Source organism: Erpetoichthys calabaricus, chromosome 4, assembly GCF_900747795.2.
Source record: "Erpetoichthys calabaricus chromosome 4, fErpCal1.3, whole genome shotgun sequence".
Taxonomy (NCBI): Eukaryota; Metazoa; Chordata; class Cladistia; order Polypteriformes; family Polypteridae; genus Erpetoichthys; species Erpetoichthys calabaricus.
In genome coordinates, this window is record NC_041397.2 from 44,161,261 (window position 1) to 44,184,260 (window position 23,000).

The 23,000-nt window shown below is 34.9% G+C and overlaps 2 protein-coding genes across 2 annotated transcripts; both read right to left on the reverse strand.

Moving 5' to 3' along the window:
* Nucleotides 1–7,082: 7,082 nt before the first annotated feature.
* LOC127527513 (olfactory receptor 2D2-like) lies at nt 7,083–8,088 on the reverse strand. The gene has a single exon (XM_051926559.1). It carries the CDS (start codon nt 8,072–8,074, stop codon nt 7,109–7,111), a length of 966 nt encoding a protein of 321 aa, XP_051782519.1. The 5' UTR covers nt 8,075–8,088; the 3' UTR covers nt 7,083–7,108.
* A 7,949-nt stretch (nt 8,089–16,037) lies between these two features.
* On the reverse strand, nt 16,038–17,711 carry LOC127527506 (olfactory receptor 10C1-like). Its single transcript, XM_051926548.1, has 2 exons — nt 17,621–17,711; nt 16,038–17,233 (listed from the first exon to the last, which is right to left on the reverse strand). Exon 2 carries the CDS (start codon nt 17,220–17,222, stop codon nt 16,188–16,190), a length of 1,035 nt encoding a protein of 344 aa, XP_051782508.1. The 5' UTR covers nt 17,223–17,233; nt 17,621–17,711; the 3' UTR covers nt 16,038–16,187.
* Nucleotides 17,712–23,000: the final 5,289 nt, after the last annotated feature.

The following is a 23,000-nucleotide window of genomic DNA, read 5'->3' on the forward strand; positions in this document are numbered from 1 at the left end:
AGCTTCTGGATTGGTATACAGTAGTTTGATCCATGCACAAATATTCGGGCCAAACCCAAATTTCTCTAATGTAGTGAAAAGGTAGTTTCATTCAATCATATCAAATGCTTTTTCTGCATCCAACGATAATAATAATTCTGGAGTGTTTGACTTTGCAGGTGAGTATATTACATTAAACAGGCGTCAGAGATTGGAAGCTAAGTGTCGGCCTTTAATAAATCCAGTTTGATCTTGTGATATTACCGAAGGCAGCACTTTCTCCATCCTTCTAGCTAGGACTTTGGAGAGTATCTTAACATCATTATTCAGAAGTGAAATTGGTCTGTATGATGCACATTGTAATAAGTCCTTGTTTTGTTTAGGAAAGATGGTGATTAATGCTTGGCGAAGAGTTTGAGGTAGAATTTGATTGTCTCTAGCTTCTGTAAATGTTTCTAATAACAGGGGAGCTAGCTGAGTGGAGAATTTCTTATAAAATTCGGCAGGGTAGCCATCAGGGCCTGCTGGTTTCCTGCTCTGAAGTGACTTTATAGCATCTGATGGCACCAGAGGTTTATCCGATTCCTCTGCAATAAAAGTATCTATTTGTGGTATCTGCAATGTATCCAGAAATGCATTAGATTGTGTTTTGTCTTCTTTGAACTCAGTAGAATATAAGGATTTATAGTAGTCTCTAAATTTGTGCATTATATTTTTATGGTCAATTATTTTATCTCTGTTCGTGTTGGTGATTGCTGGGATTGTATTGCGAACTTCTTGCTTGTGGATTTGTTGAGCTAAGAGCTTGTAATGAATTATTATTATTTTTATTATTATTAGCTTTCTCTCTTTGTTCATAGTAATGATGTCTTGATTTAAAAATGAGTTGTTCAGTTTCTTTGGTTGTTAAGAGGTTGAGTTCTGAATGCAGAGCCTGTCTTTTCCTATGAAGAGCTTCACTTGGACACCTGGCATGTTCTTGATCTATTCTAGTAATTTCACTGGTTAGCTCTGATACCTTCTTGGTTTCTAATTTATTTCTGTGGGAAAGATATGAAATAATCTGTCCTCTTAAGAAGGCCTTTAGGGTTTCCCAGAATATTCCTGCAGAGACCTCTGAGGTGTATTTGTCTCTAGGAAGAAACTGATTTGTTTTGATATAAATTCTGTACAGTTCTCATCTGCTAATAGAAGTGGGTTAAGACGCCATCTGCAAGATGAGTATGTGGGGCATAATGATTTCAGCTCCAAGATCAGAGGGGCATGGTCAGATTTTGATCAAACTGCATTTGGAGTGAAGTAGTATAAATTTAATATGTTTAGTTTACTCTTTATTTTCATGAAAAATATACAATTTATCTTTAATTGCTTTTTTACAGACCAAGTAAGAAATCAAGACTGACCTTGCATTTTTTTCTCCAGAAAGCAGAAAAGTTAAACATCATAATTAGGAGCTCTGAATACTCTAATAGCATGTGAACACAGCAAAAGTATGCATTTTTTACTGCATTAACAAGCAAAAGCATTCAGAGAAAAGTGCAAATCATTATAACTTTATAAAAAGTATAAAACTTAATATCGTCAGAATGAACATGTCAAGACTATTCTGAAATAACCAATGCAAGTAAATGTCTAATTGTAAAATGTTACTGTATATAAATGCACACAGAAATGGAATAAAATGAAGCAAACTTATCACTAATAACTGATGGATCGTGGTTATTCAAGCATCTAATGCAGTGTCTCACATATGAAATATTGTTGTACTGTACAATGATTTAATGTGCATTTTGTGTTGCAGGATCTGTAAACTTAAATAAATATATATCTGCATGTGTGCAATACAACATACAGTAATATCTTAACAGGTATATCAATTGAATATAATATTATGAAACCCAGTTACTCTAATTCATTATCATGGGAGACCATAGCCTATTCAGGTAGCATCATGTGTAACGCCGGAGTCAGCCTTTTAGTGGACCACACCATTGCAGAGATGACTGATGAATGATTTTGAGGGGAAAACCAGAGTGCTTGAAGAAAAGCCCACACAAACATGCAGGGAACTGTGTACTGCCTACAGGGAGCGAGTTTTCCTTGAATTCAGAACCAGAATGCTGGATCATAAAACAGCAGAGGTAACTTTAGCATCACCCTGTTACTCTGAGTATGAAATGATTTGTATAATTAAAAATCAAAACATATCATGAAAGATGTGTTTTAATGTGCCAAAATGTTTAAAATTTTGAATAAAATTATTACTTATATTTTTTTTATAAAATACTGACAAGAGAACATTGTTACTTTCCAAAAATAGGAAAAACTAACATTTAACCATTTTTCAATTTAAAAATGAAGAATTAGCCACTGTGACATCACATGCTGACTTGCATAGCAATGGTCAGCATGTCACATGAACACCCACTGTGACATCATGATAATGAGGTACAATGAAATGATTCATCCTCTTCACAACAGAAGAACAAGTCACAGACAAAGTGGCCTTCCTGCTGAGACATGTTCTGATTGAACTGTGTCTTCTGCTATGAAAAAAAGAAATGTGCATTTTAGAAAATGTCATACAAATTTTTACACATACTGTATATTTTCCACTAGTAAGCCACAAAAGTATTTTGCTTTTACTTTAAAAGGCAGGACAGTGAAATGTAATGCCTTGTTCCTTTAAAAAAAAGCTGGAGAGTAGATACACTTGGAGGGGTTCAGTAAGAATTTACCTAAAAAATGTCAAAGCAAGGATTTTCTTTATTGTCAGACACACAGGCCCTAGCTGCAAAGTTTGTGTGTGTGTGTTGCTCATTTCCAGACATGCCTTTTTATATTAATTGTGTGACCTTTAATTACTGGAATAAACATCCTGCCATGGAGAAAATCTCAAGTTCATTTCGGGCTGTACCTGTCAAACCCGAGCGGCATGGTGGCGCAGTGATAGCGCTGGTGCCTCGCAGTAAGGAGACCTGGGTTTGCTTCCCGGGTCCTCCCTGCCTGGAGTGCATGTTCTCCCCGTATCTGCGTGGGTTTCCTCCCACAGTCCAAAGACATGCAGGTTAGGTGCATTGGCGATCCTAAATTGTCCCTAGTGTGTGCTTGGTGTGTGCCCTGCGGTGGCCTGGCATCCTGCCCGGGATTTGTTCCCGCCCTGTGTTGGCTGGATTGGCTCCAGCAGACCCCGTGACACTGTAGTTAGGATATCATAGGTTGCATAATGACTGACTGACCGACTGACTGACTGTCTAATCCAAAGAAGCTGACATAGGCTGAAGTCTTTTTCAGTTCCTTCTATTTAAACACAAATTACTTACTTAAGTATAAAGATTGCATTTAAAACACATAAAGTAAATTTTTCCATTAGCTTGAGTCTCTCATCTATCTATTAATTATTACTATGCTGAGCATTGCCAACTTAACAATTATGTGGAATGTGCCAGGTGTGTTTTTCCCAAAAGATGATTAAATGAACAAACATATTTCAATGAGTGACTATGTGACCACAAATACCATGGCAAATTAACCTTTTCCAAACAGCTCCAGAGTTTCCCAAACAGACCCCGCATTCCCGTATTTTTTAGCCTTGAGCCAAAACCTACAGTGAAAGAGATTTGATTCTAGGATGATAATATAGTATGTTAACTCCCGGGAGTAAGGTAACATATTCATTGTGTCAGAGTCAATAACAGAGGGAGGGGAAATGGTAACTCATCAAAATAGGAAAGGAGAGGTACCTCTGTATGTTGGGGAGGTGATAAGGGAAGACCAGGGGTCATCTGCAACGTAGTATTCACTGTAGTTGTTTTCTTAACTACCTGCATGCACAAACCCTTATTATAGCAAATCATTAATGACAAAAGACACAGTCCTGCAAGAGAAATACTGTAAAAGTAAAATAAGAAATATCTTATTCATCCAAGTAGGAAGCCACAAAATCCGGTTCATAAATTCAGAGTTAGGAAAGAGTTGAAACACAGGTGAATTTTCATTAGCTGCAAACTTGTGGATTTGATGAGACAATGAAGAATGAAAATATAACAAGAATGTAAGTGCAACATGAAGTTCCAACCAGCAAGCAGGTGCCCCTTTTTGTTTCCAACATCATGTTCGATTTTTAAGTGCGACAGTTATTATAGCCAACATTTCAGCAGACATCTGGGTTAGCAGAAGATGTGGCATTTGCGACTTGCTGAAGGATTGCACCAAATTTGTTTATGGCCACCCCATAAGGGTGACCAAGGAAATACAGTCCTCAGTCCAGGAAACCATTTAGAAATGGGTGCATCCTTCTAATCAATGGGAATAATGTCTCTGTGTTCCCTTTACTTCTGTAATGGGGTGGCAGTGGCTGTGGAAAGTAAGAATGAACAGTCACATGTGAAGTTGATATGCCACATAACAAGAACCACACCATTCTTTTGGCAACCATGGATATTCATACTGTATTTGCCACATATAAAATATGTCTCATTTAGAGCCACCTAAGCTGGAGTCCAGGAAAACAACAGGTCATTAATGTACATAGCAAGTTCCTCAGGGGTTTGGTAATTTGTGTGCATTAGTGACCTTATAGATTTGAAGTGTCATCCCAAACTGGAAAATAATTCCAAAAGGATAAAAAAAGGATATTGACTAAATTGAAAATAACCATTGTCTGCCAGAGCCTATATATTATATATTTTAATTATAAAGATGACAAAAGCACTTTAATATGGAGGAAAAATTTGCATACTATAGACATAAAAGTTTAGGAAATATAAACTACATAAGAAAAGGGTAGTAAGGAGATGGAGAAAGAATGCTAGTATCACTGTCATATTTCCATGTACTAGACTGGTAGGTGATCCTTGTGCTGTGTGTCCTTACTACCCTGTTATGCTTCCTTATTGTGTTTTTTTATCCCTATAATTGATTTTATGATTGATTTTTTGGGTTTCAAGACCCAACTTATACGCAAGTATATACGGTGTGTATGTATATATATATATATATATATATATATATATATATATATATATATATATATATATATATATATATTGTGAGGGATGGCCAAGAGCCTTGCCCGGCCAAGATGCCCTAAGTAAGGAAGGACAGGGGGAAAAAAGGGGGTGATAGCATGCACATGGTATTGTCTCCTCTGGAACACTAGATGGCAGCTACCCTGGGCTACAGCAGTGCTCCGGATTCCCACAGGGCATCACGGAAGTTATAGTTCTTTGCCTCAGCCCTGTTGGATTTTCAAGGGATCTGCCCCTTTTCAAGGGGGTGTTGCGGGTCTAACGAGCCTTACTACGTGAGGCTCTCACCTTACCTGGAAGTGCTCCTGGGTCAGGCCTTTGGGACACCGAAAGTACTTCTGGGGATTACTTAAAAGGAGCTGCCTGACTGCTCAAGGAGCCAGAGTAGGGAGGAAGGTGACGAAGCTTGCTGGAGGAGGTGTAGTGGAGGTGGATAGAGGCAGAGACAGAGAGAGAGACAGCAGGGGAAGAAGAGACAAGACAAGTGCTGTGTGATGTTTGGTGCTTTATACTGTGTAATAGTTTCCCACAAATAAAAGCCTTTGAGGCGTGCTAGACTTGTGCTTGTGTCTGTCCGTGTCAGGTTTGGAAAGCTGGAGTGCCCCCTTCAGGCCACAATATATATATGCTCCCTTTTTATTTTTTTCCGGTAATTCACATGTTGCAGTGATTTTTGTCTCACACTTTAATAACAGCAGACCACTTATTTGTAAAATATACTTGTGCCCATCTTTTGTAAACCTTTAAGAATGTGTGCCTGAAACACTATGTCTTAAGATTTTCTGTTTTTTGTAATCTGAAATCTAAAAGGAATTGCAGTGACATACATGAATAGGTAGAATTTCCATGTTTCCCATCTCTCAATACAATGTTAAGTAAGTGTACAGTTTTCAAAAGACAGAAAAATTTGTTTCTAAATTACATACATCAAAAGTAATTCAATACTCTTGTTTGAGAAGTCTGTATGTCATATATTTAAAGGTTTGTGTGAGTCTTTTCTGCCTCCCTTTTGCCAATAAACTAAATAAATAAATCAAATAAATAGTGTCAACTGAAAATATGAAGGACACCTACAGTTTAACTTTTAACAAATGTGGCCTTTAGGCTCTATAATACACTTTTGGTAACAATTTCAAGACTTTATATTAAATATATAAAAAAAGACATTATTTAACTTATATTCAAGTGCAAATATAATACAGATTGGGACATAAACCATTTCTCTGTTAATTTATAGTTTAACACAGGGTAATTTAAAAATAACATTATTTGGAATCATTCCTCTTTTTCTGTTGTATTATCTTCTTGTTTAAATTAGGATTGGAAAGTTTAACCACTGCTTCCATTGCATTTGCATGTAGTTAGTGAGGACATCATTACTGCTTTTAGTGAAACCAATTGATGTAAATGTACAACTGTCATTTAAGGTCTTCAAAGTGCCTTAAAGTGCCTGTTGCTCCAATATCATATTTACTATTGTTATATCATTTCAAAAGAAATTAAAAAAAGAACATCTAAATAATGCAGTACATAGATGGGATTGTATTCAGTAAAACATTATATGTCTACAATGACCATTATGCCAGTATATGACAAATAAAAGCAGGTTCTTTCCTCCTGTTTTTCTCTAAATAGTTTTGTTTAGCTTTATGCTTAATTCTGCTAACCTTCATACCTTATGATGCTGAAATAGATTAAGGAGGGTCAATCATTAATGCATAATTCATGAATGGACCACCAAATCCATTATTACTCTTGTTTTGTACTAGGAACAAGACAAAAATCTATAGTACAATTCTAATATAGCATGTCACATCATTTTAACGATATAACTATATAGCACTTTCATTTTTTCTTTCATTTACATACTGTATATACTCCACAACTCCTAATTTTTAGTTAATTTACTGTTTATTATATAGCATTCTCATCTTATACCTGTGTCAAATGTTTATGTCAATGTTGTTCTTAATTTTTTCATCTGTCAGATCATGAGTAGTGAGTCATCTGTTTTTCTATGACATATTTTTAAATATCATAAATGTACGTGGCTCTTTTTCTTTATGCTGCAAATATTCACATCTTATCATGTTTAGGATCTATTTTCTTAATATAATTTTCTTCCAAACAAATTGCCTTATCTCATGTGTTCTGAAACTGTATATAACTGGGTTTACTAATGGAGGGAAAAGACAATAAACAATACCAAGTGCCGTATTTAAATCAGTTGGTATATAAAGATGGAATAGTGTAGCTAGATATACAAATATTCTAGGAACATAAAATATTGTAACTACAATTAACTGTGTGCTACATGTATAGAATGCCTTTGTTTTTCCTTCTTTTGTTTTAATTTTAAGTACAGCTATAATTATTTTCAGATATGATAAAAATATTATGAAAAAACTACCCAAAAGCAGAGTGCAACCCAATACTAGTGCTCTAGCACTGATGAAGGATGTATCCATACAAGCAAGCCGAGCTACTTGACTGTGCTGGCAGTATAAGTGCATAACTTTATTGGGACCACAGTAGGGAAGAGAAAAAGAATAGAGGACTGAAACAAATGGAACTAAAAGTCCAAATATCCAAGCTATAACACACATTATGTAAGCAATGCTGTTTGTAATTATGGAAGGATACCGTAAAGGAAAACAAATAGAGACAAAGCGATCAATTGACATTGCAGCCATAAGAAAAGAATCCACGCAGGCTGCATAATGTAAAAAGAACATCTGAACAAAACACATATTAAAGGCAATCTCTCTAATACCGAGAAAATAGAAATGCATAAGCTGAGGAGATATGGTTGTGCTATACATTATGTCTGAAACTGCAAGGTTTACTATCATAATGTACATGGGTGTATGTAATTTCTGTAGTTTTGTAACTATGTAAAAAATAAACAGATTTCCCATAAGAGTCATGATATATGAAATAAGGAAAACTAATCCAATTAATGGAGATGTATGGCCTTTGTCAGTAAAACCTTCAAATGTAAACTGGGTAATTGAAGTATAGTTCAGGTTTTCCTGGAGTCTAAATGATTTCTGTCCTGGTTCCATATTCTTTTGATCTAAAACTGAAAAAGAAATGAGCAATATTGTTACAATCGCCATTATCAGCATTATCACTAAGCATGAAACCAAATCAGGAAGACATTTATTTCAAAAAAGGAAATCAAAAAAATAATGTCAGTTACTACATAGCTTTCAGAAGCTTTTATTTGTTTCAGTTGCTGCAGGTTTGTATAAAAATCGTACTTTGTTTTTATTTTACAGTGAGTTAGTGGTATATTATGCATTTTAATCACTGAAAGTACTTTGGATAGAAACAGAAAAAAACTAGCCTAAGATACTGTATAGTAATCATTAGATATATTATAAATAATTAAAAATACACAATAATCAATGTATCAATTTCTATTCCAGAATATATTTAGGAAGTGTTATTGAAAACAAACTTTTGAAGAAATATAAATAATTATTTTTTAGTTATACAGATAAATTATTTGTAAAAGTATTTTCAATAAATATAGAAAATTTTGGTATTACTGTCAGGGTTTGCAATATCCAATTTTCTATTCCAGTGTTTTCAGAAAGACATTAAAATAGCTGAATATTATATTTTTGGATTTAATTGAGATAAAAAAAATTCTAGCAATTTTCTTTGATATAAAAGCAATACTGCAGAAACAGCCACATCCGAATACAGTACAGTAAACATTTTCCAACTATACCACAAAATAATCTGGAACAAAAGAACAAAATATAGTAGTAGCACACTTAGGCACCATAACTTTAGTTCATTAAATAAAAGTTTAGGTTATTAATACTATAAATGTTTAAAACAAGCATAGAAAATACACAACCATATAAACATATAATATTTGTGATGGTATATTTCATGATATTAATATGAAGAATACAACTGACTTCTGTAAAATATTATAAGATACAGTACACATCATATTTTTGCAAAACTTACCTTCACAGAAGATAATTACAGGTAAAATTACAATGCCACATACATTATCTTTCTGTTATTTACCAGTTTATCTTAATGTGAAAAGAATAATTTATGTCTGTCACATTACAACACAAGTCAATTTATTACTTCTTTTCTACTCCCATATGATTATGTACAGTTTATTTTAAGCATTGTAAAGAATACTGGTTGCTTAACTTGCTGAAAGACAAATGGGAATTCACGGAAAAATAACAGGTGTTTACCTTTTTTACCTTTTTGAGTTTATGTATATGCAGGGTAGAAATTAGCTGAAGCACAACATGAACATGGAGTTGTGTAGTAGTACTCAGTTAAATTCAATTGTTTATTTTTCTGTAGCGCTCTTCAATGAGTGCAAGTGTATAATGATGTGACAGGTTCTCAGATAATATGCAAGTATAAATCTTACAAATTATGAAATACAGAATTAATATACATAAAGACACAGAGCTGTTTAAACACAGAGGACAAGAAAGTAGTTTGAAACTGGTTAACATAAATGGAGCCCGGCACTATTTGTCCATTAATTAATTGTTGAATGATAGATTGAACACACAGTTTGTTCTGAACACACAAGAATGGCTATAAAGCAAGAAAATTCAAATGAAAGAAAAGTGCTAACTTGGCTGTCACAATCACAGTGAGGCATTATGCAGACATATTGCTGCTGGTTTGGTATAAAGGAGCCCCAGTAGCATTTCTTGACACATTTCTGCTGAATAACTTGTTGGCTGAAAGTAATCAGCGTTAGGGTGTCAGATAGAGGATGTGCAGCATTGTTCATAATAGCTCTCAGTTTTGTTTTAACTCTCTCCTTCGCTACGACTGCCAGGGGGTCCAGAGTGTGTAATATGATTTTTTTTTTAATTTGGTTTTTATTCAGTTGCATTCTTGAATAAAGGCATGCATTTCATGGATTTGTTAGAGGCACAAATCAAAGGTATGTTTTTATTATATAATAGTAACAATAATAGCAGCCCATCACTCAAACTGCTAAATGCAGGAAGGACCCGGGATCAAATCAGCAACATCTGAAGTACAAGGTAGCAGTTCTTACCAGCGAAACAAATATCTGTGAGATCACTGTGATTCCACTGTGAAAGACACAAACACACACATGCATGCAAATGTCTTTACACTAAATTGATTGATATTTGGGTTTCAGTTTTCAGACATTAACAGCAACATGTAAATTAATTTCTTTTTCTTCGGTTTTATTCTTGAATAAAAGCAGACTTGTTTTGTTATACCATTTCTGAAAATGTTTATTTGACTGTTGGACTGCAGTCTTCACTCATTACACACTTCATGTCAACATTTTGTCATTATTACTATAACATATGAAAACATTTTCTGTTTTAGTTATGTGTTTAACCTTTCTTGCCTCCCTACATTTACACAGATCGTTGTAGACATGGATACATTTCAAATAACAATAAATTATTTTCCTATACAATACCAGACACCTCACTCCCAGATAGACAGACTTCAACTGTGAGAATTTTATGCTGACTCAGTGGAGATGGGATAGCAGACTGCCTGCCTGTGGCCAACAGACACATTTGCAAAACAAAGGCACTATCAGTGCGCAATTAACACAGTGATAATGAGGTGCAAGTAAAATTAAGATGGCCAGCATTGCGAATATTTTCACAGGCTTCAGGGAATCTAGTGTTAACCAGTTTCTTGGTTTTGCAGATATTGTGATGAAGACAATTCTCTATGCACCAAAAAACAAACTTTTCCACCTAATTCCTACACTCTGTCCAAGATGTACAGAGTGAAGAGAAAAGGAGACAGGACTGTTCCTTGGGGTGCTCCAGTGTTGCTCACATGCACATCAGAGACACAGTCCTTGAATCTCACAAACTGCAGTCTGCCCGACAGATAGTCCATTATCTGGGACACTGAAGGCTGATCCACCTGCATACCTCTGAGTTTAGTCCTTAACAGGCATTGCTGGATGGTACTGAAGGCCCTGGAGAAATCAAAAAACGTAGTCCTTATAGTGCTGCCATAATCACATCCTCCACTCCAATCTTGGTCTGACAGGCAAACTGCAGTGGGTCCAGGTGGTCTACCTTAAGAGGACTCATATAGTCCAGGACTTGTCTTCATGATGTGAGATGCAAGTGCCAGGCATAATGCAGAATGTTTTCCACAGCAGTGGCACTTTTTGAAGCCTTAGTGACAAAGCTGAACAGGTGACAGAGGGTACCACAAAGTTGGTCAGCATAGGCTTTAAGAACTCAAGGACTGACTCAATCTGGTCCCACAGCTTTTCCTGTGTGTAGCTTCCTCAGTTGTCTCCTTACTTGGACTTCAGTTATGGACAGTCCACACTGATGGTCACAGGTGGACTTATCAATGGCCATTGCAGTTGATGTGGTATGAGTTATTGATATAGTATGGATGGTGTGGGGAGACTGATCACTAGAAGAAGGGGTAAGTGAGAGGGGGAATTTATTAAAAAATTGAGTTAGGGCATTAGCTTTGTCCACATCCCCTTCTAGCACTTGAGCCCTGGATTGTAATTATGCCCACTCCATTCTATTATTTTTATGTGGTTGTGGCAGCTAAATGTTTTTGTCCCAGACTTGCAGGTGAATTGCTTACCCTTTTGCCCCCCAAAACCAAAAATATTAATTACAAGGACCTAACAAGTTCTTCTCATACCAACCCCTAAACCCCCCACCACATGCTACTGTATACCATATCCCATTTATTTGAAACTTTGCCTGAACTTGCTTCCAAACACCAGGCAGAGTGGAATTTTACAAAGGAGTTTCTTCTAAGATAATGACAAGCGTGTCCAATTGCTGAATGTGGAGATGGTTAAGCATTCCAAGTATATGAGGACTACTAATGGCAGCATATTGAATTTTGACCTAAACATATAGTAGTTTAAAGCAGTAGTAGTTGCATAAACTAGGTGTCTTCCTATAGAAAATAAATTCTTTTAAAGTAGACAAAACTATACAGTAATCCCTCGCTATATCGCGCTTCGCCTTTCGCGGCTTCACTCCATCGCGGATTTTATATGTAAGCATATTTCAATATATATCGCGGATTTTTCGCTGCTTCGCGGGTTTCTGCGGACAATGGGTCTTTTAATTTCTGGTACAAAGGACGCTATTGGCAGATGGCTGAGAAGCTACCCAGCTTACTTTTCTCTTTCTTTTGCGCTGACTTTCTCTGATCCTGACGTAGGGGGATTGAGCAGGGGGGCTGTTCGCACACCTAGACGATACGGACGCTCGTCTAAAAATGCTGAAAGATTATCTCCACGTTGTGATCTTTTGTGCAGCTGCTTCCTGAAACGACATGCTGCACGGAGCTTAAAAACTTAAAAGCTCGAAGGGCACGTATTGATTTTTGATTGAAAAACAAACTCTGTCTCTCTTTGTCTGCTCCTGACGGAGGGGGTGTGAGCTGCCGCCTTCAACAGCTTTGTGCCGCGGTGCTTCACATACTTAAAAGAAAAACAGCCCTATTGATCTGTTTGCTTTTCTCTCTATCTCTGTGACAGTCACTGCTCCTGACAAGCACTCCTTTGAAGAGGAAGATATGTTTGCATTCTTTTAATTGTGAGACGGAACTGTCATCTCTGTCTTGTCATGGAGCACAGTTTAAACTTTTGAAAAAGAGACAAATGTTTGTTTGCAGTGTTTGAATAAAGTTCATATCTCTCTACAACCTCCTGTGTTTCTGCGCAAATCTGTGACCCAAGCATGACAATATAAAAATAACCATATAAACATACGGTTTCTACTTCGCGGGTGGCTCTGGAACGCAACCCCCGCGATGGAGGAGGGATTACTGTAATGGCATTTTTATACGAGTTTGTCATTTAAAATAGTGCTGCATCTGTTTTTTGTGTACAATGAGGTTTAGTTAGTGCATTCCCAAAAGTGTGTTACAGTTAAGGTCAACCCTTTCTTTCTTTTAACCAAAGGACAGATTTCCTTTTTTAGGACTGCTATTAAAGCTATTAAGTTATTACATTTATTACTATGCTATTGCATTTCTATTGTAAAGTGATAATCATATTATTTTAAGGAAGCAATTTCTTTTAATGTTAATGCCAAGCTCAAGGAGGCTTGTTTAGCAAACAAAATGCAATTGAACAGTTTCTCCATTTTGATTTAGTCCTTATTAGATACTAATTAGGTGTCAGGGAGTCAAGGAAAGTATTGGCAAAATCAATGTGAAGTGGGAGATGAGGATGGTTAGAAGCAGGAGAAGGGGATCCTGAGCACTACCTAACCATCTGCTTCAAGATTTCTTTTTGATACAATGTAAGCATCATTTTAATCTGAAAAAATTTGTCTAAATAATTTAAGTCCTAAAAAGAACTCATGTTTGTGATGGGATATAAAGTGTAAAGAGATTAGAAAGTTGACCTATACAGTTTTTTCATTTTATTCAAATAAATATAGGTGACAAAAATCACATTTCACTATTGAAATGAAAAATGAAGGAAAACTAAGAATTTTTCTTAATTATAGGGATATTTTGGAAGATTATTGCAATTTATTGTCCTAGATTCCAAATTTTAATGAAGAGCTTGTAGGTTCCTATGACACATTTCATTATACTTACAGAAAGGGTGATTTTATTATAGTAAACAGTTATGAAAAAGCATGTTTAAAAGATAAGCAAATATAATAAAAAGAAAACAGCTAACTCAATCTCATTTTGTATTATTGTTTAAACCTAGTAAAAATAAATGTATTCATGATGTTGTTATTGTCCCTGGCTTGCAGGTGGAGTGCTTACTCATTGACCCACCACCTAAATCATCAAGCACAAAGACCAAACAAGTCTTCACATACCAATCATCTATCTGTCTCTCTCTCTGTCTCTCTCTCTCATGCTATACTGTACGCCATCCCATTCATTTGAGAAATTGCCTTCCAACACCAGGTGGAGTGGACCTCTAACAGTTTGTATACCTTCATGTCAACACAGGAAGTTCTTCTGAGATAATGCCAGGGATGTCCAATTGAAGAATGTGGAGATAGTTGAGTGTTCCAAGCAAATGAAGGCTACTTAGAGCAATAGATTGATATCTAACCTAAATATATAGTAGATTTAAAGCAGTAAGAAGTTCCAGAAACAGGTGTCTTCTTAAAGAAAATGTATTGTTTTAAAGTAGACAAAACTATAATGACATCTTTATACAACTTTCAGCATATTACTACATTTGTTTAATGTTATCATTTGGTATTCTTTTCATTAAGAGCAAAAAAAGTCTTAATAACATTGTTAATAATTATTATAAAATGATCAGCACCAGTTCTCTGTCAATGAGCTTTTTAACAAGAAGGCTAGCTCAATTACCCTGTTATACAACATCTATCCTTTCAATTCTTATTTCCAAGTGTTTACAAACAATTTTCAAGGTTTAAATTCAGTAAACAAAAATTCAATTTTTACACTTATTTTACTTTTAATAGCAATTTGCCTGTTTTTTTTTGTAACATCATTACAACCCTAAAATGTTTGGACAGGACAGAACAAAATGCCATTATCATCAAATAATCCCTGCTCCATCCCAAAAGATGCATAGAACAGGACAGTAGAGGCCATTCTAAATATTCTTTCTGTTAAATGTAATCATTAATTTACTAACCCAAGCCCACTTAACTGTCACATAATCACGGGTAGCCTGTACATATAAACTGTTTACATACTGTACAGTACAACCAACAAAGTGCAACATTGTATTGGAACAAATGCTGCAGAAAGACAGCATTCAGTGATGATTATCAAATGATTTGGGGTCTGGAAATGGTGCTTTGTCAAATTATATAGGTAGGGTGATCAGATTCTCAACACTCCCAAGACAGAACATTTGTAATTATCTGCTATATCTTTTATGATGTCTATATTAGAACACACAATTATACTTTCCATCCTTGCTAATAAGTTCATAAGTTTTTTTTTTTCCATCTCTTGACTTTTTCAGTTTTATTTTTCATGCTATAAACTAATTGTTTTTTTTTGTTAAATGAGATTTGATATACTAGTCTTTCTATCAGCCTTAAATTAGTATAGCGCCTTCATCAAACACTTGTCACTTAAAAGGAACAAAAAACTGTTCAGTTAATAGAAAATCAGAAATTGTCCTTGATTTGAGTCATATATATATATATCCAGCCAGAATCTTATAGATAGGCTATTATTATTATTATTATTATTATTATGAAGGGAGAAGCACTAGATGTGATTTTATTTTGCTGTAAGCTAAAAACCTTACACTCCAGGAAAACAATCACAGTGAAAGGCACTCCAGAGTGAATTGAAAATATGCTCTGTTATCTTATTAGAGTTGGTGAAGTTAGCCCAGTCTTACTATTTTTGGTCTCTGTTCTTCAAAATATTTTGTCATAAGATTACTATGTCAGATTTCTTAAGACCGACTTACAAAAGTTTCACCTCCTATGTAGTGCTTGGAAAATTTGTACTATGAAAAGGAACACCAAAATCAAGTAGAAAGGCAACCAAAGATAAGTCAGATTTTACCAGTAAATTATTATTTCTTTTAAGGTCATAAGGAACTCCCAGATCAGCAAGTAACTGAAAAATACTATGTTTTACTAAATAATCTTAGAAACAGTAAATGTGAATCATTGTCTAAAATTGAAGAGGTATAGATGTTTGCAAATCTTTAGGCATTTCACTAGACTAAATAGGCCCATGACTACAAAACAACTCGTTGGAGCAAGTGCAGGAGTGGGGAAGTGTTTAATGTGTTTAGTAGTCTAAACAACAATTCTGGTACAGTAAACATAATCAATATCAAACTTTTTAAAGATCTAGTTTTAATATATTGCTGTTATTAAAAAAACAAAATAAAACAAGCATTTATTCAAATTATGTGAAATTAAAAGATTACCAATTTACATTTGAGTAAAAAGTTGCAATAATTTTATTAAATAATTGATTCAAAAATGCTGAATACAGTGTAGATATTAAATTACAATAAATAATTACAAATTATTTATTCATGTGTTTGTTTAACTTTTATAAATCAAAGTTTCTCTAAGTGTTTGTGTGTGAAACTGACAAGAAAGATCTTTCATTTACAAACGTATGATAAAACAAAATCTCAATAGTTCAGCTAAAACAATTAACTGGTATAGCATATAATAAACTTAAGAAACTCTATTTTACACGTGTGGAATTCCTTTTGCCTTCTTTTAAGCCATGCTCATTTTTTTCATTTTTAGGAATAATTTTTGCTGAAGAATTTTTCTTAAAAAATACATTTCTAATTTCTTGTGTTCTGTAACTATAAATGATGGGATTTACTAATGGAGGCAAAACACAATAAGAAACCCCTAAAGCAGTAATGAGATCAGTTGGGATATTAAAGCTTACTGATAAGGAAGCATATGAAAATAATCTAGGAATATAATAAATCATAACAACAATTAACTGTGTGCTGCATGTGTAAAATGCCTTTTCCTTGCTATCTTTTGTAACAATTTTGATGACTGCAATTATTATTTTTAAATATGAAAGCAATATAATAAAAAAACTACCCAGAAGGACAATGAATCCTAATATCAGAGCTCTTGTTAAGGTTAAGGAGGTATCTGTACAAGCAAGGCGAGCTACTTGACCATGCTGACAGTAAAAATGTACAATTTTATTAGGACCGCAGTAAGGTAGAGGGAAAGAGTAAAGAACAAGTAATAATGGAACAACGATTCCAGCTATCCAAGCTACAGCACACATTTTATAAGCAACACTGTTAGAAAGTATAGTGGGATATCGTAAAGGATAACATATTGAGACAAATCGATCAATGGCCATTGCTGCCATTAGATAGGAGTCTACACAACCTGCAAAATGCAAGAAAAACATCTGAACAAAGCACATATGAAACTGTATTTCTTTAAAACCAGTTAAATAAAAATATATCATTTGTGGTGATACAGTTGTACTGTATATGATGTCTGAAGCTGCTAAGTTCATAATCATGATAAACATGGGTGTGTGTAATTTCTTGACTTTCCTGACTGTGTGCAAAATAAAAAGATTTCCAACAAGTGTTAAAATATAAATAAATAAAAAGAAAGTTCCAATTAACTGGGGCATTTGCTGTTGCCCAGTAAAACCTACAAATAAAAATTGTGAGACAGGTGTGTAGTTTGAGTTCATTTGGAATCGGAGTGATTTCCATTCTTGCTCCATACTGCAATGAACTAGAAAAGAAAAAAGAGCCATCAGACCATGAACGCATAAAAAAAGTACAAAAATCCAAAAAATAAAAAAAAATCTTCCTAACACAAACACCATTATATCTATCTTTAAATAAACAAGTGAAATTACTGTACGAGTGCTTTTTCATGTAACTTAGCTAAATTTAAAGTTAATATAGTAAAGTGTTAAAAATACATGCATCTTTGTGTCTATAACAAAGGAATGGCTATAATAGAAAAGCTTACTTTGATACTCAATTTCAATAAATGCAAAAATGTATACTTTTAATACTTAAATCTAATAATGTAAACTGCATACAAGGTTTAAAGTGTCTATGACATGTGAGTTTTAATATTGAAAAATATGTCTGTGAAGGTTGGTTTTCTTACCTGGAATATTAATTACTTAGGCTATGTTCATCTTTTCTTCTTTTATAAATCAATATTTCTTTTTACAAGAACAGCTTTTCTGAAGCATGGGTGCACGTCTGCTGGCATTATGTGAGACAATGGTATTTATAACTTTTTAATATTCCCACAAGGATGAATAAATGGTCTATTTTAATTTCATCTTTACATGTGCTGAGTTAATCCACAGTTGATCTGTGTTACTAATTACTCAAAGGAATAGAAACTGAAATGCACTGCATATACTGTTTAGCGTTTTTGTATCTTTAATGTCCTCATATATTGATATTATTACACCGAGTACCAACTGATTTGAATAATTTGAAGCATCAATTGATTTTGCATGGAATGGGAATAAAACTGAAATACTTTAACAAGACTGCAGTGGACTGGCACCATGCCTGGGTTTGCTCCTGCCTTGTGCTCTGTGTTGGCTGGGATTGGCTCCAGCAGACCCCTGTGACCCTGTGTTAGGATATAGTGGGTTGGATAATGGATGGACGGATACTTTAACAAGAGGTAGGAGCTTCAGTTGGTCACTGTTTATGAATTTATGTATTTAATTCAAGTAGGTTTACAGACAACAAAACTGAAACAATAAAACAATGATTATTATACATTAAAAAGAAATGGTGCATGGAAACATCAAGTCATTTTCTGAGCTTAGTTTTAGGGGTCTAGAAAGCAGTACCATATTTTAAGAAATAGTACACTTGTGTACGGCAAGTATTTCATGTATAACATCAGCCTCACATTGGGCTGCTGGGGCACTGTGAAGGTCAGGAGTTTGTTCCATGCAGACTTTAGATATGGATATGTATGAGTATGTCATGAACATGTCCTGTGTCTGGAGTTCAAGCACCACAACCATGACTATTACAACAGACAGTTACATCAGCAGCCATCTTTGTTAATGTTTATTATATCCTGATAGAATTTTAGCTGCTGGATAAGCACATCACTCATCCACACAGGTAACATAACCAGGACATTTAAAAAGAAGTTTAATAGGAAGTAAAATTTATGGTGATTTACTTGAAGAATTTTGCTTGGGTATAGTATGAGCATACTGGGCTGCAAGGGACTGTAGGCACCTGTACAGTCAAGAAAGAACAGGCAAGCTGTGAAAGATTAGAGTTATAGGGCAGTACTTTATTTGGATCAGCAATCAGCCTGATGTTGCCACCATCCCATTTGGTTCAGATGGCAATCTCAGTTACGGTATTTGCTGCCACCTATAGTAAGGCAGATTGAAGCCATTGAAACCAGCCTAAATAGCTGGAGTCAGGGAATGCTATCCAGCCCACTGAAGAATAAAAGCATTGCTCTTAACAAAGCTGAAACCAAACACTCTGTCACATCACACTAGAGTGATGCAATGCAATATCTGCATCAACTATGTCTTATTATGGACAAAGTTCAAGATAACCTGTTTTATCACAACAGCTTTATGATGCTGAGTGGGAAGTTGTTGACAGGTGGTCACAGTCAGGGATCATACTAGCCACACCGAATCACCTGATGTAAAACTCCACTGTAGGGATCATGCAGCAAATATCCACACACTAGTTTATCCTAGTTGAATGAATTAATGAATAGCATTCATTTTTATCGTTAATAATGAAGTTTAACAGTAAAAAGGCTGAGACTTTTTTATTTAGCTTCTTGAACTGCTGGCATTCACTTCTGGTTGGAGTAGTTCTGATATATGGACAAGGTAATGAGTGCCTGATGTGGTCTGTTACTTTCAGATAAGTCTGTTCATTACCAGAACATATTGGAAACTGTTAAAATTTACTTAAAAAATACCTGACTTTTCATTTTGCACAAAAAGAATCCCCAATAACAGCTTGCAGGAACCTTGATATTTTTATCAGTATAAGGAAAAAACAGCAAAGTTTGAAGAAGAAGTAAGCTAACTCTTTGAACTTGTGTGCTCACTCATTAAATGGCAATTGATGCAACTGATACAACTTGCAATTGATGCAATCCACAATGGTCTTCATAATCAGAACACAGAGAACATGGCCAATGAAGATATAAATCAATATCCAACTTTTTTCAATGAAACTAAAAGATAATTGACTCTTATGAACACAATTTTAGGGCAACACTGAGCCATAAGTCTGATGATAGATGGAGGATCCAATGGATCTCTTCGGCTGAGCAGGACTCTGATGTACTGTAGGGGATAACAACTTGAATTTTGTTCCTTAAAGGGTGTCCAGGTACTACATAGTATTCAGAAACTTGCCTTTGTTTAAACTGCTGGATGTTTGTACAAAAATCTTATTATGGTATTATTTTACAGTGAGCTAATAGAATATTATGCATATTAAACATTGAATGTACCTGTAATAGAAACAGGTTATCTCTGTCTAAAATATTGTATAGTGATCTCTCTATATATTTTAGATAGTTAAAAATACACAGTATTGTAACCAATTTATCTAGATCTATTCCAAAATGTGGGCAGCATGTTGACGCAGTGGTAGTGCTGCTGCCTCGCAGTTAGGAGACCTGGGTTCACTTCCCGGGTCCTCCCTGCGTGGAGTTTGCATGTTCTCCCCATGTCTGTATGGGTTTCCTCCCACAGTCCAAAGACATGCAGGTTAGGTGCATTGGCGATTCTAAATTGTGCCTTGTGTGTGTGTGCTCTGCGGTGGGCTGGCACCCTGCCTGGGGTTAGTTTCCTGCCTTGCACCCTGTGTTGGCTGGGATTGGCTCCAGCAGACCCCCGTGACCTTGTAGTTAGGATATAGTGGGTTGGATAATGGATGGATATTCCAAAATGTATTTAGGAAGCATTATTAAAAACAAACTTTTGAACAGATATTATGAACAATTATTTCTGAAATATTTTAAATAAATATACACAATTTTGGTATTAGTGTCAGGATTTACAATGTTCAATTATGCATTCCAATGTTTTTGGAAAAACACTAAAGTAACTGAGTATTTTACTTTTAGATTAGAAAATTCCTAACAATTGTCTTTGATGTTAAAGCAATACTTCAGAAATAGCAACATCAGAATAGAACACAATAAACATTTTTCAACTTTACCACAAAACACTCTGGAACAAAAGAACAAAATGTAGTATAAAAACACTTACGCACCATAAATGTGTAAAACAAGTATAAAATACATAAAATATAAACATATAATGTTTGTGATGGTATATTTCATGTTATTAATATGAAGAATACAACTAACTTCCCTAAAACATTATAAGATACAGTACACAGCATATTTTTGCTGAGTTTACCTACATAGCAGATTATTACAGGTAAAACTACAAAGTCACCTACCTGTACATTCCATTTCTTTTATTTGCCAGTTTGTCTTATTTTGAAAATAAGAATTTCTGTCTGTCACATTACATGACAAATCACTTTATTACTTCTTTTCTGATCCCAAATGATTATGTAGAGTTTATTTTAAGCCTTGTAAAGTGAACTGGCACTAAAACTACAAATGGGAATTCAATGAAAATAAACAGGTGCTTACTTCTTTTTAAAGAAATATGAATTTTGCTAGAGTTTATGTACAGTGTAGGGCCATTAAGCCACGGGCCAATAATCTGCGAATTCGCTTAAGCCGCTCAAAAAGCTTGGATCCCAATTTTTTGACACTATGGATCGTACGGACCTAAACATGGCCTCTCAAACACTCGAGACAGGTGTTGACAGCTGTCATTTTGGCATTTCGAATGTCCGTGATTGACATGCTATGCACTATCGTGGATTAAATATTTAAATGCTGGCTTATAACTTCAAAGAGGTACAGTATTTATAGAAGATTAGTCTTTTATTTATCAATAAACAATAAAATAACTTACAATGAAATTCAAATATTAATCTGTTTGATCCACGCTGAGTGTCAGCGTTATGGAGGCCGCCATTGTAACCGATTCACACCTTACAATGCTACAAAGTTAATCCTTGGTTAATCCGCAAAAAATCGACTCGTATTTAAAGTATTATTTTTAATTCAATAATCTGATAAAGCTTGAAATTGTATAAATATGAGTCACAAACCCAACGTAAATCACTTCAGTTTCTGAATCTATGGCGAGCACATCATATTTGCTTTAAAAATTTTTACGCCATGAGTAATAAACGTAAGCACGCTTCATATGATGTTTATGCATTATCAAAAAATATTTAAGCCGTGGACCACCTAAGCTGTGGTTAAGCAGTTTGGACCCCAATCACCGCAGCTTAATGGCCCTACACTGTATATGCAGGACAGAAGTTAGCTAAGGCACAACATGAACATGGAGCTGTGTTGTAGTATTCAAATAAATTCAATTCAGTTTATTTTTTGTATAATGCTTTCAATAAGTGCACATGTGGAGTGCTCTGACAAGTATTCAGATAAAATACAAGTATTAATTTTTCAAATTACTAAGTACAGAATTAATACACATAATGACACAGGATCACAATGTAGTTTGGAACTGATTAACATAAGTGGATCCTAGAACTACTAATTAATTGTTGAATTTTAGCCAATTGACCTTGCATGTAAGGAAAACAAAAACTCCACACAGCAGCATTCCTGGAGAAGATAAACCTCTGGAGGGTCCATGGTCAACTGTAACAGAAATATAAAGACAAAGTCAGGCACAGTTACAGTTCTAGATACCTAAGACAACTAGCCACCCACCCACTCATGGGAATTCTAGTGTAGAGTCTGCCCAATCTGATGACAGAATCTTTTCATCTGATGATTCTAATTCTCCTTTATCTTACATTACTTTTCTATGGGCAGGAGAACAGCTCGGTAGTACAGCATTGGGAACAAGTACCATAATACGATAATGAGAAGAGAAACAGAATAGAGTAGGATAAAGTAATACTCAAATACTTAAAGTAATATTTGAAAAAGTAGTCACCAGTCAGCTTAAGTCACACCTTACGCATCACAATTCATTTGAGAAATTCCAGTTTTCCTTCCACACTGTTCATAGTACATACTATATTGTTAGACTTGAACACAGCATTTGACACCATTGACCATTCTCTTTTACTACACATGCTGAAAAATGACATTGTTCTTACTGGCAGTGTCCTTGCCTGGTTTAGTTCTTATTGATCAAATCGATTCCAATATGTACAGAAATGTGCTGACAGTACTCCATCATTATACACAGAAGTGAGATATGGTGTCCTACAAGGGTCAGTACTGGGACCTTTACTATTTTCACTTTACATACTTCCACTGGAATCTATCATTAGAAAACATAGTGTTAATTTTCACTCGTTCACAGATGACACCCAGTTGTACCTTTCCTTCTCACCAAATGGAGTTTCTCCAATGTTGTCTTTAATTAGTTGTGTTAGTGAATTAAAGGAGT

Bases quoted from the DNA above. Each gene is read 5' to 3' on its own strand.
- LOC127527513 (XM_051926559.1), bottom strand. From the start codon at position 8,074: ATGGAACCAGGACAGAAATCATTTAGACTCCAGGAAAACCTGAACTAT.
- LOC127527506 (XM_051926548.1), bottom strand. From the start codon at position 17,222: ATGGAGCAAGAATGGAAATCACTCCGATTCCAAATGAACTCAAACTAC.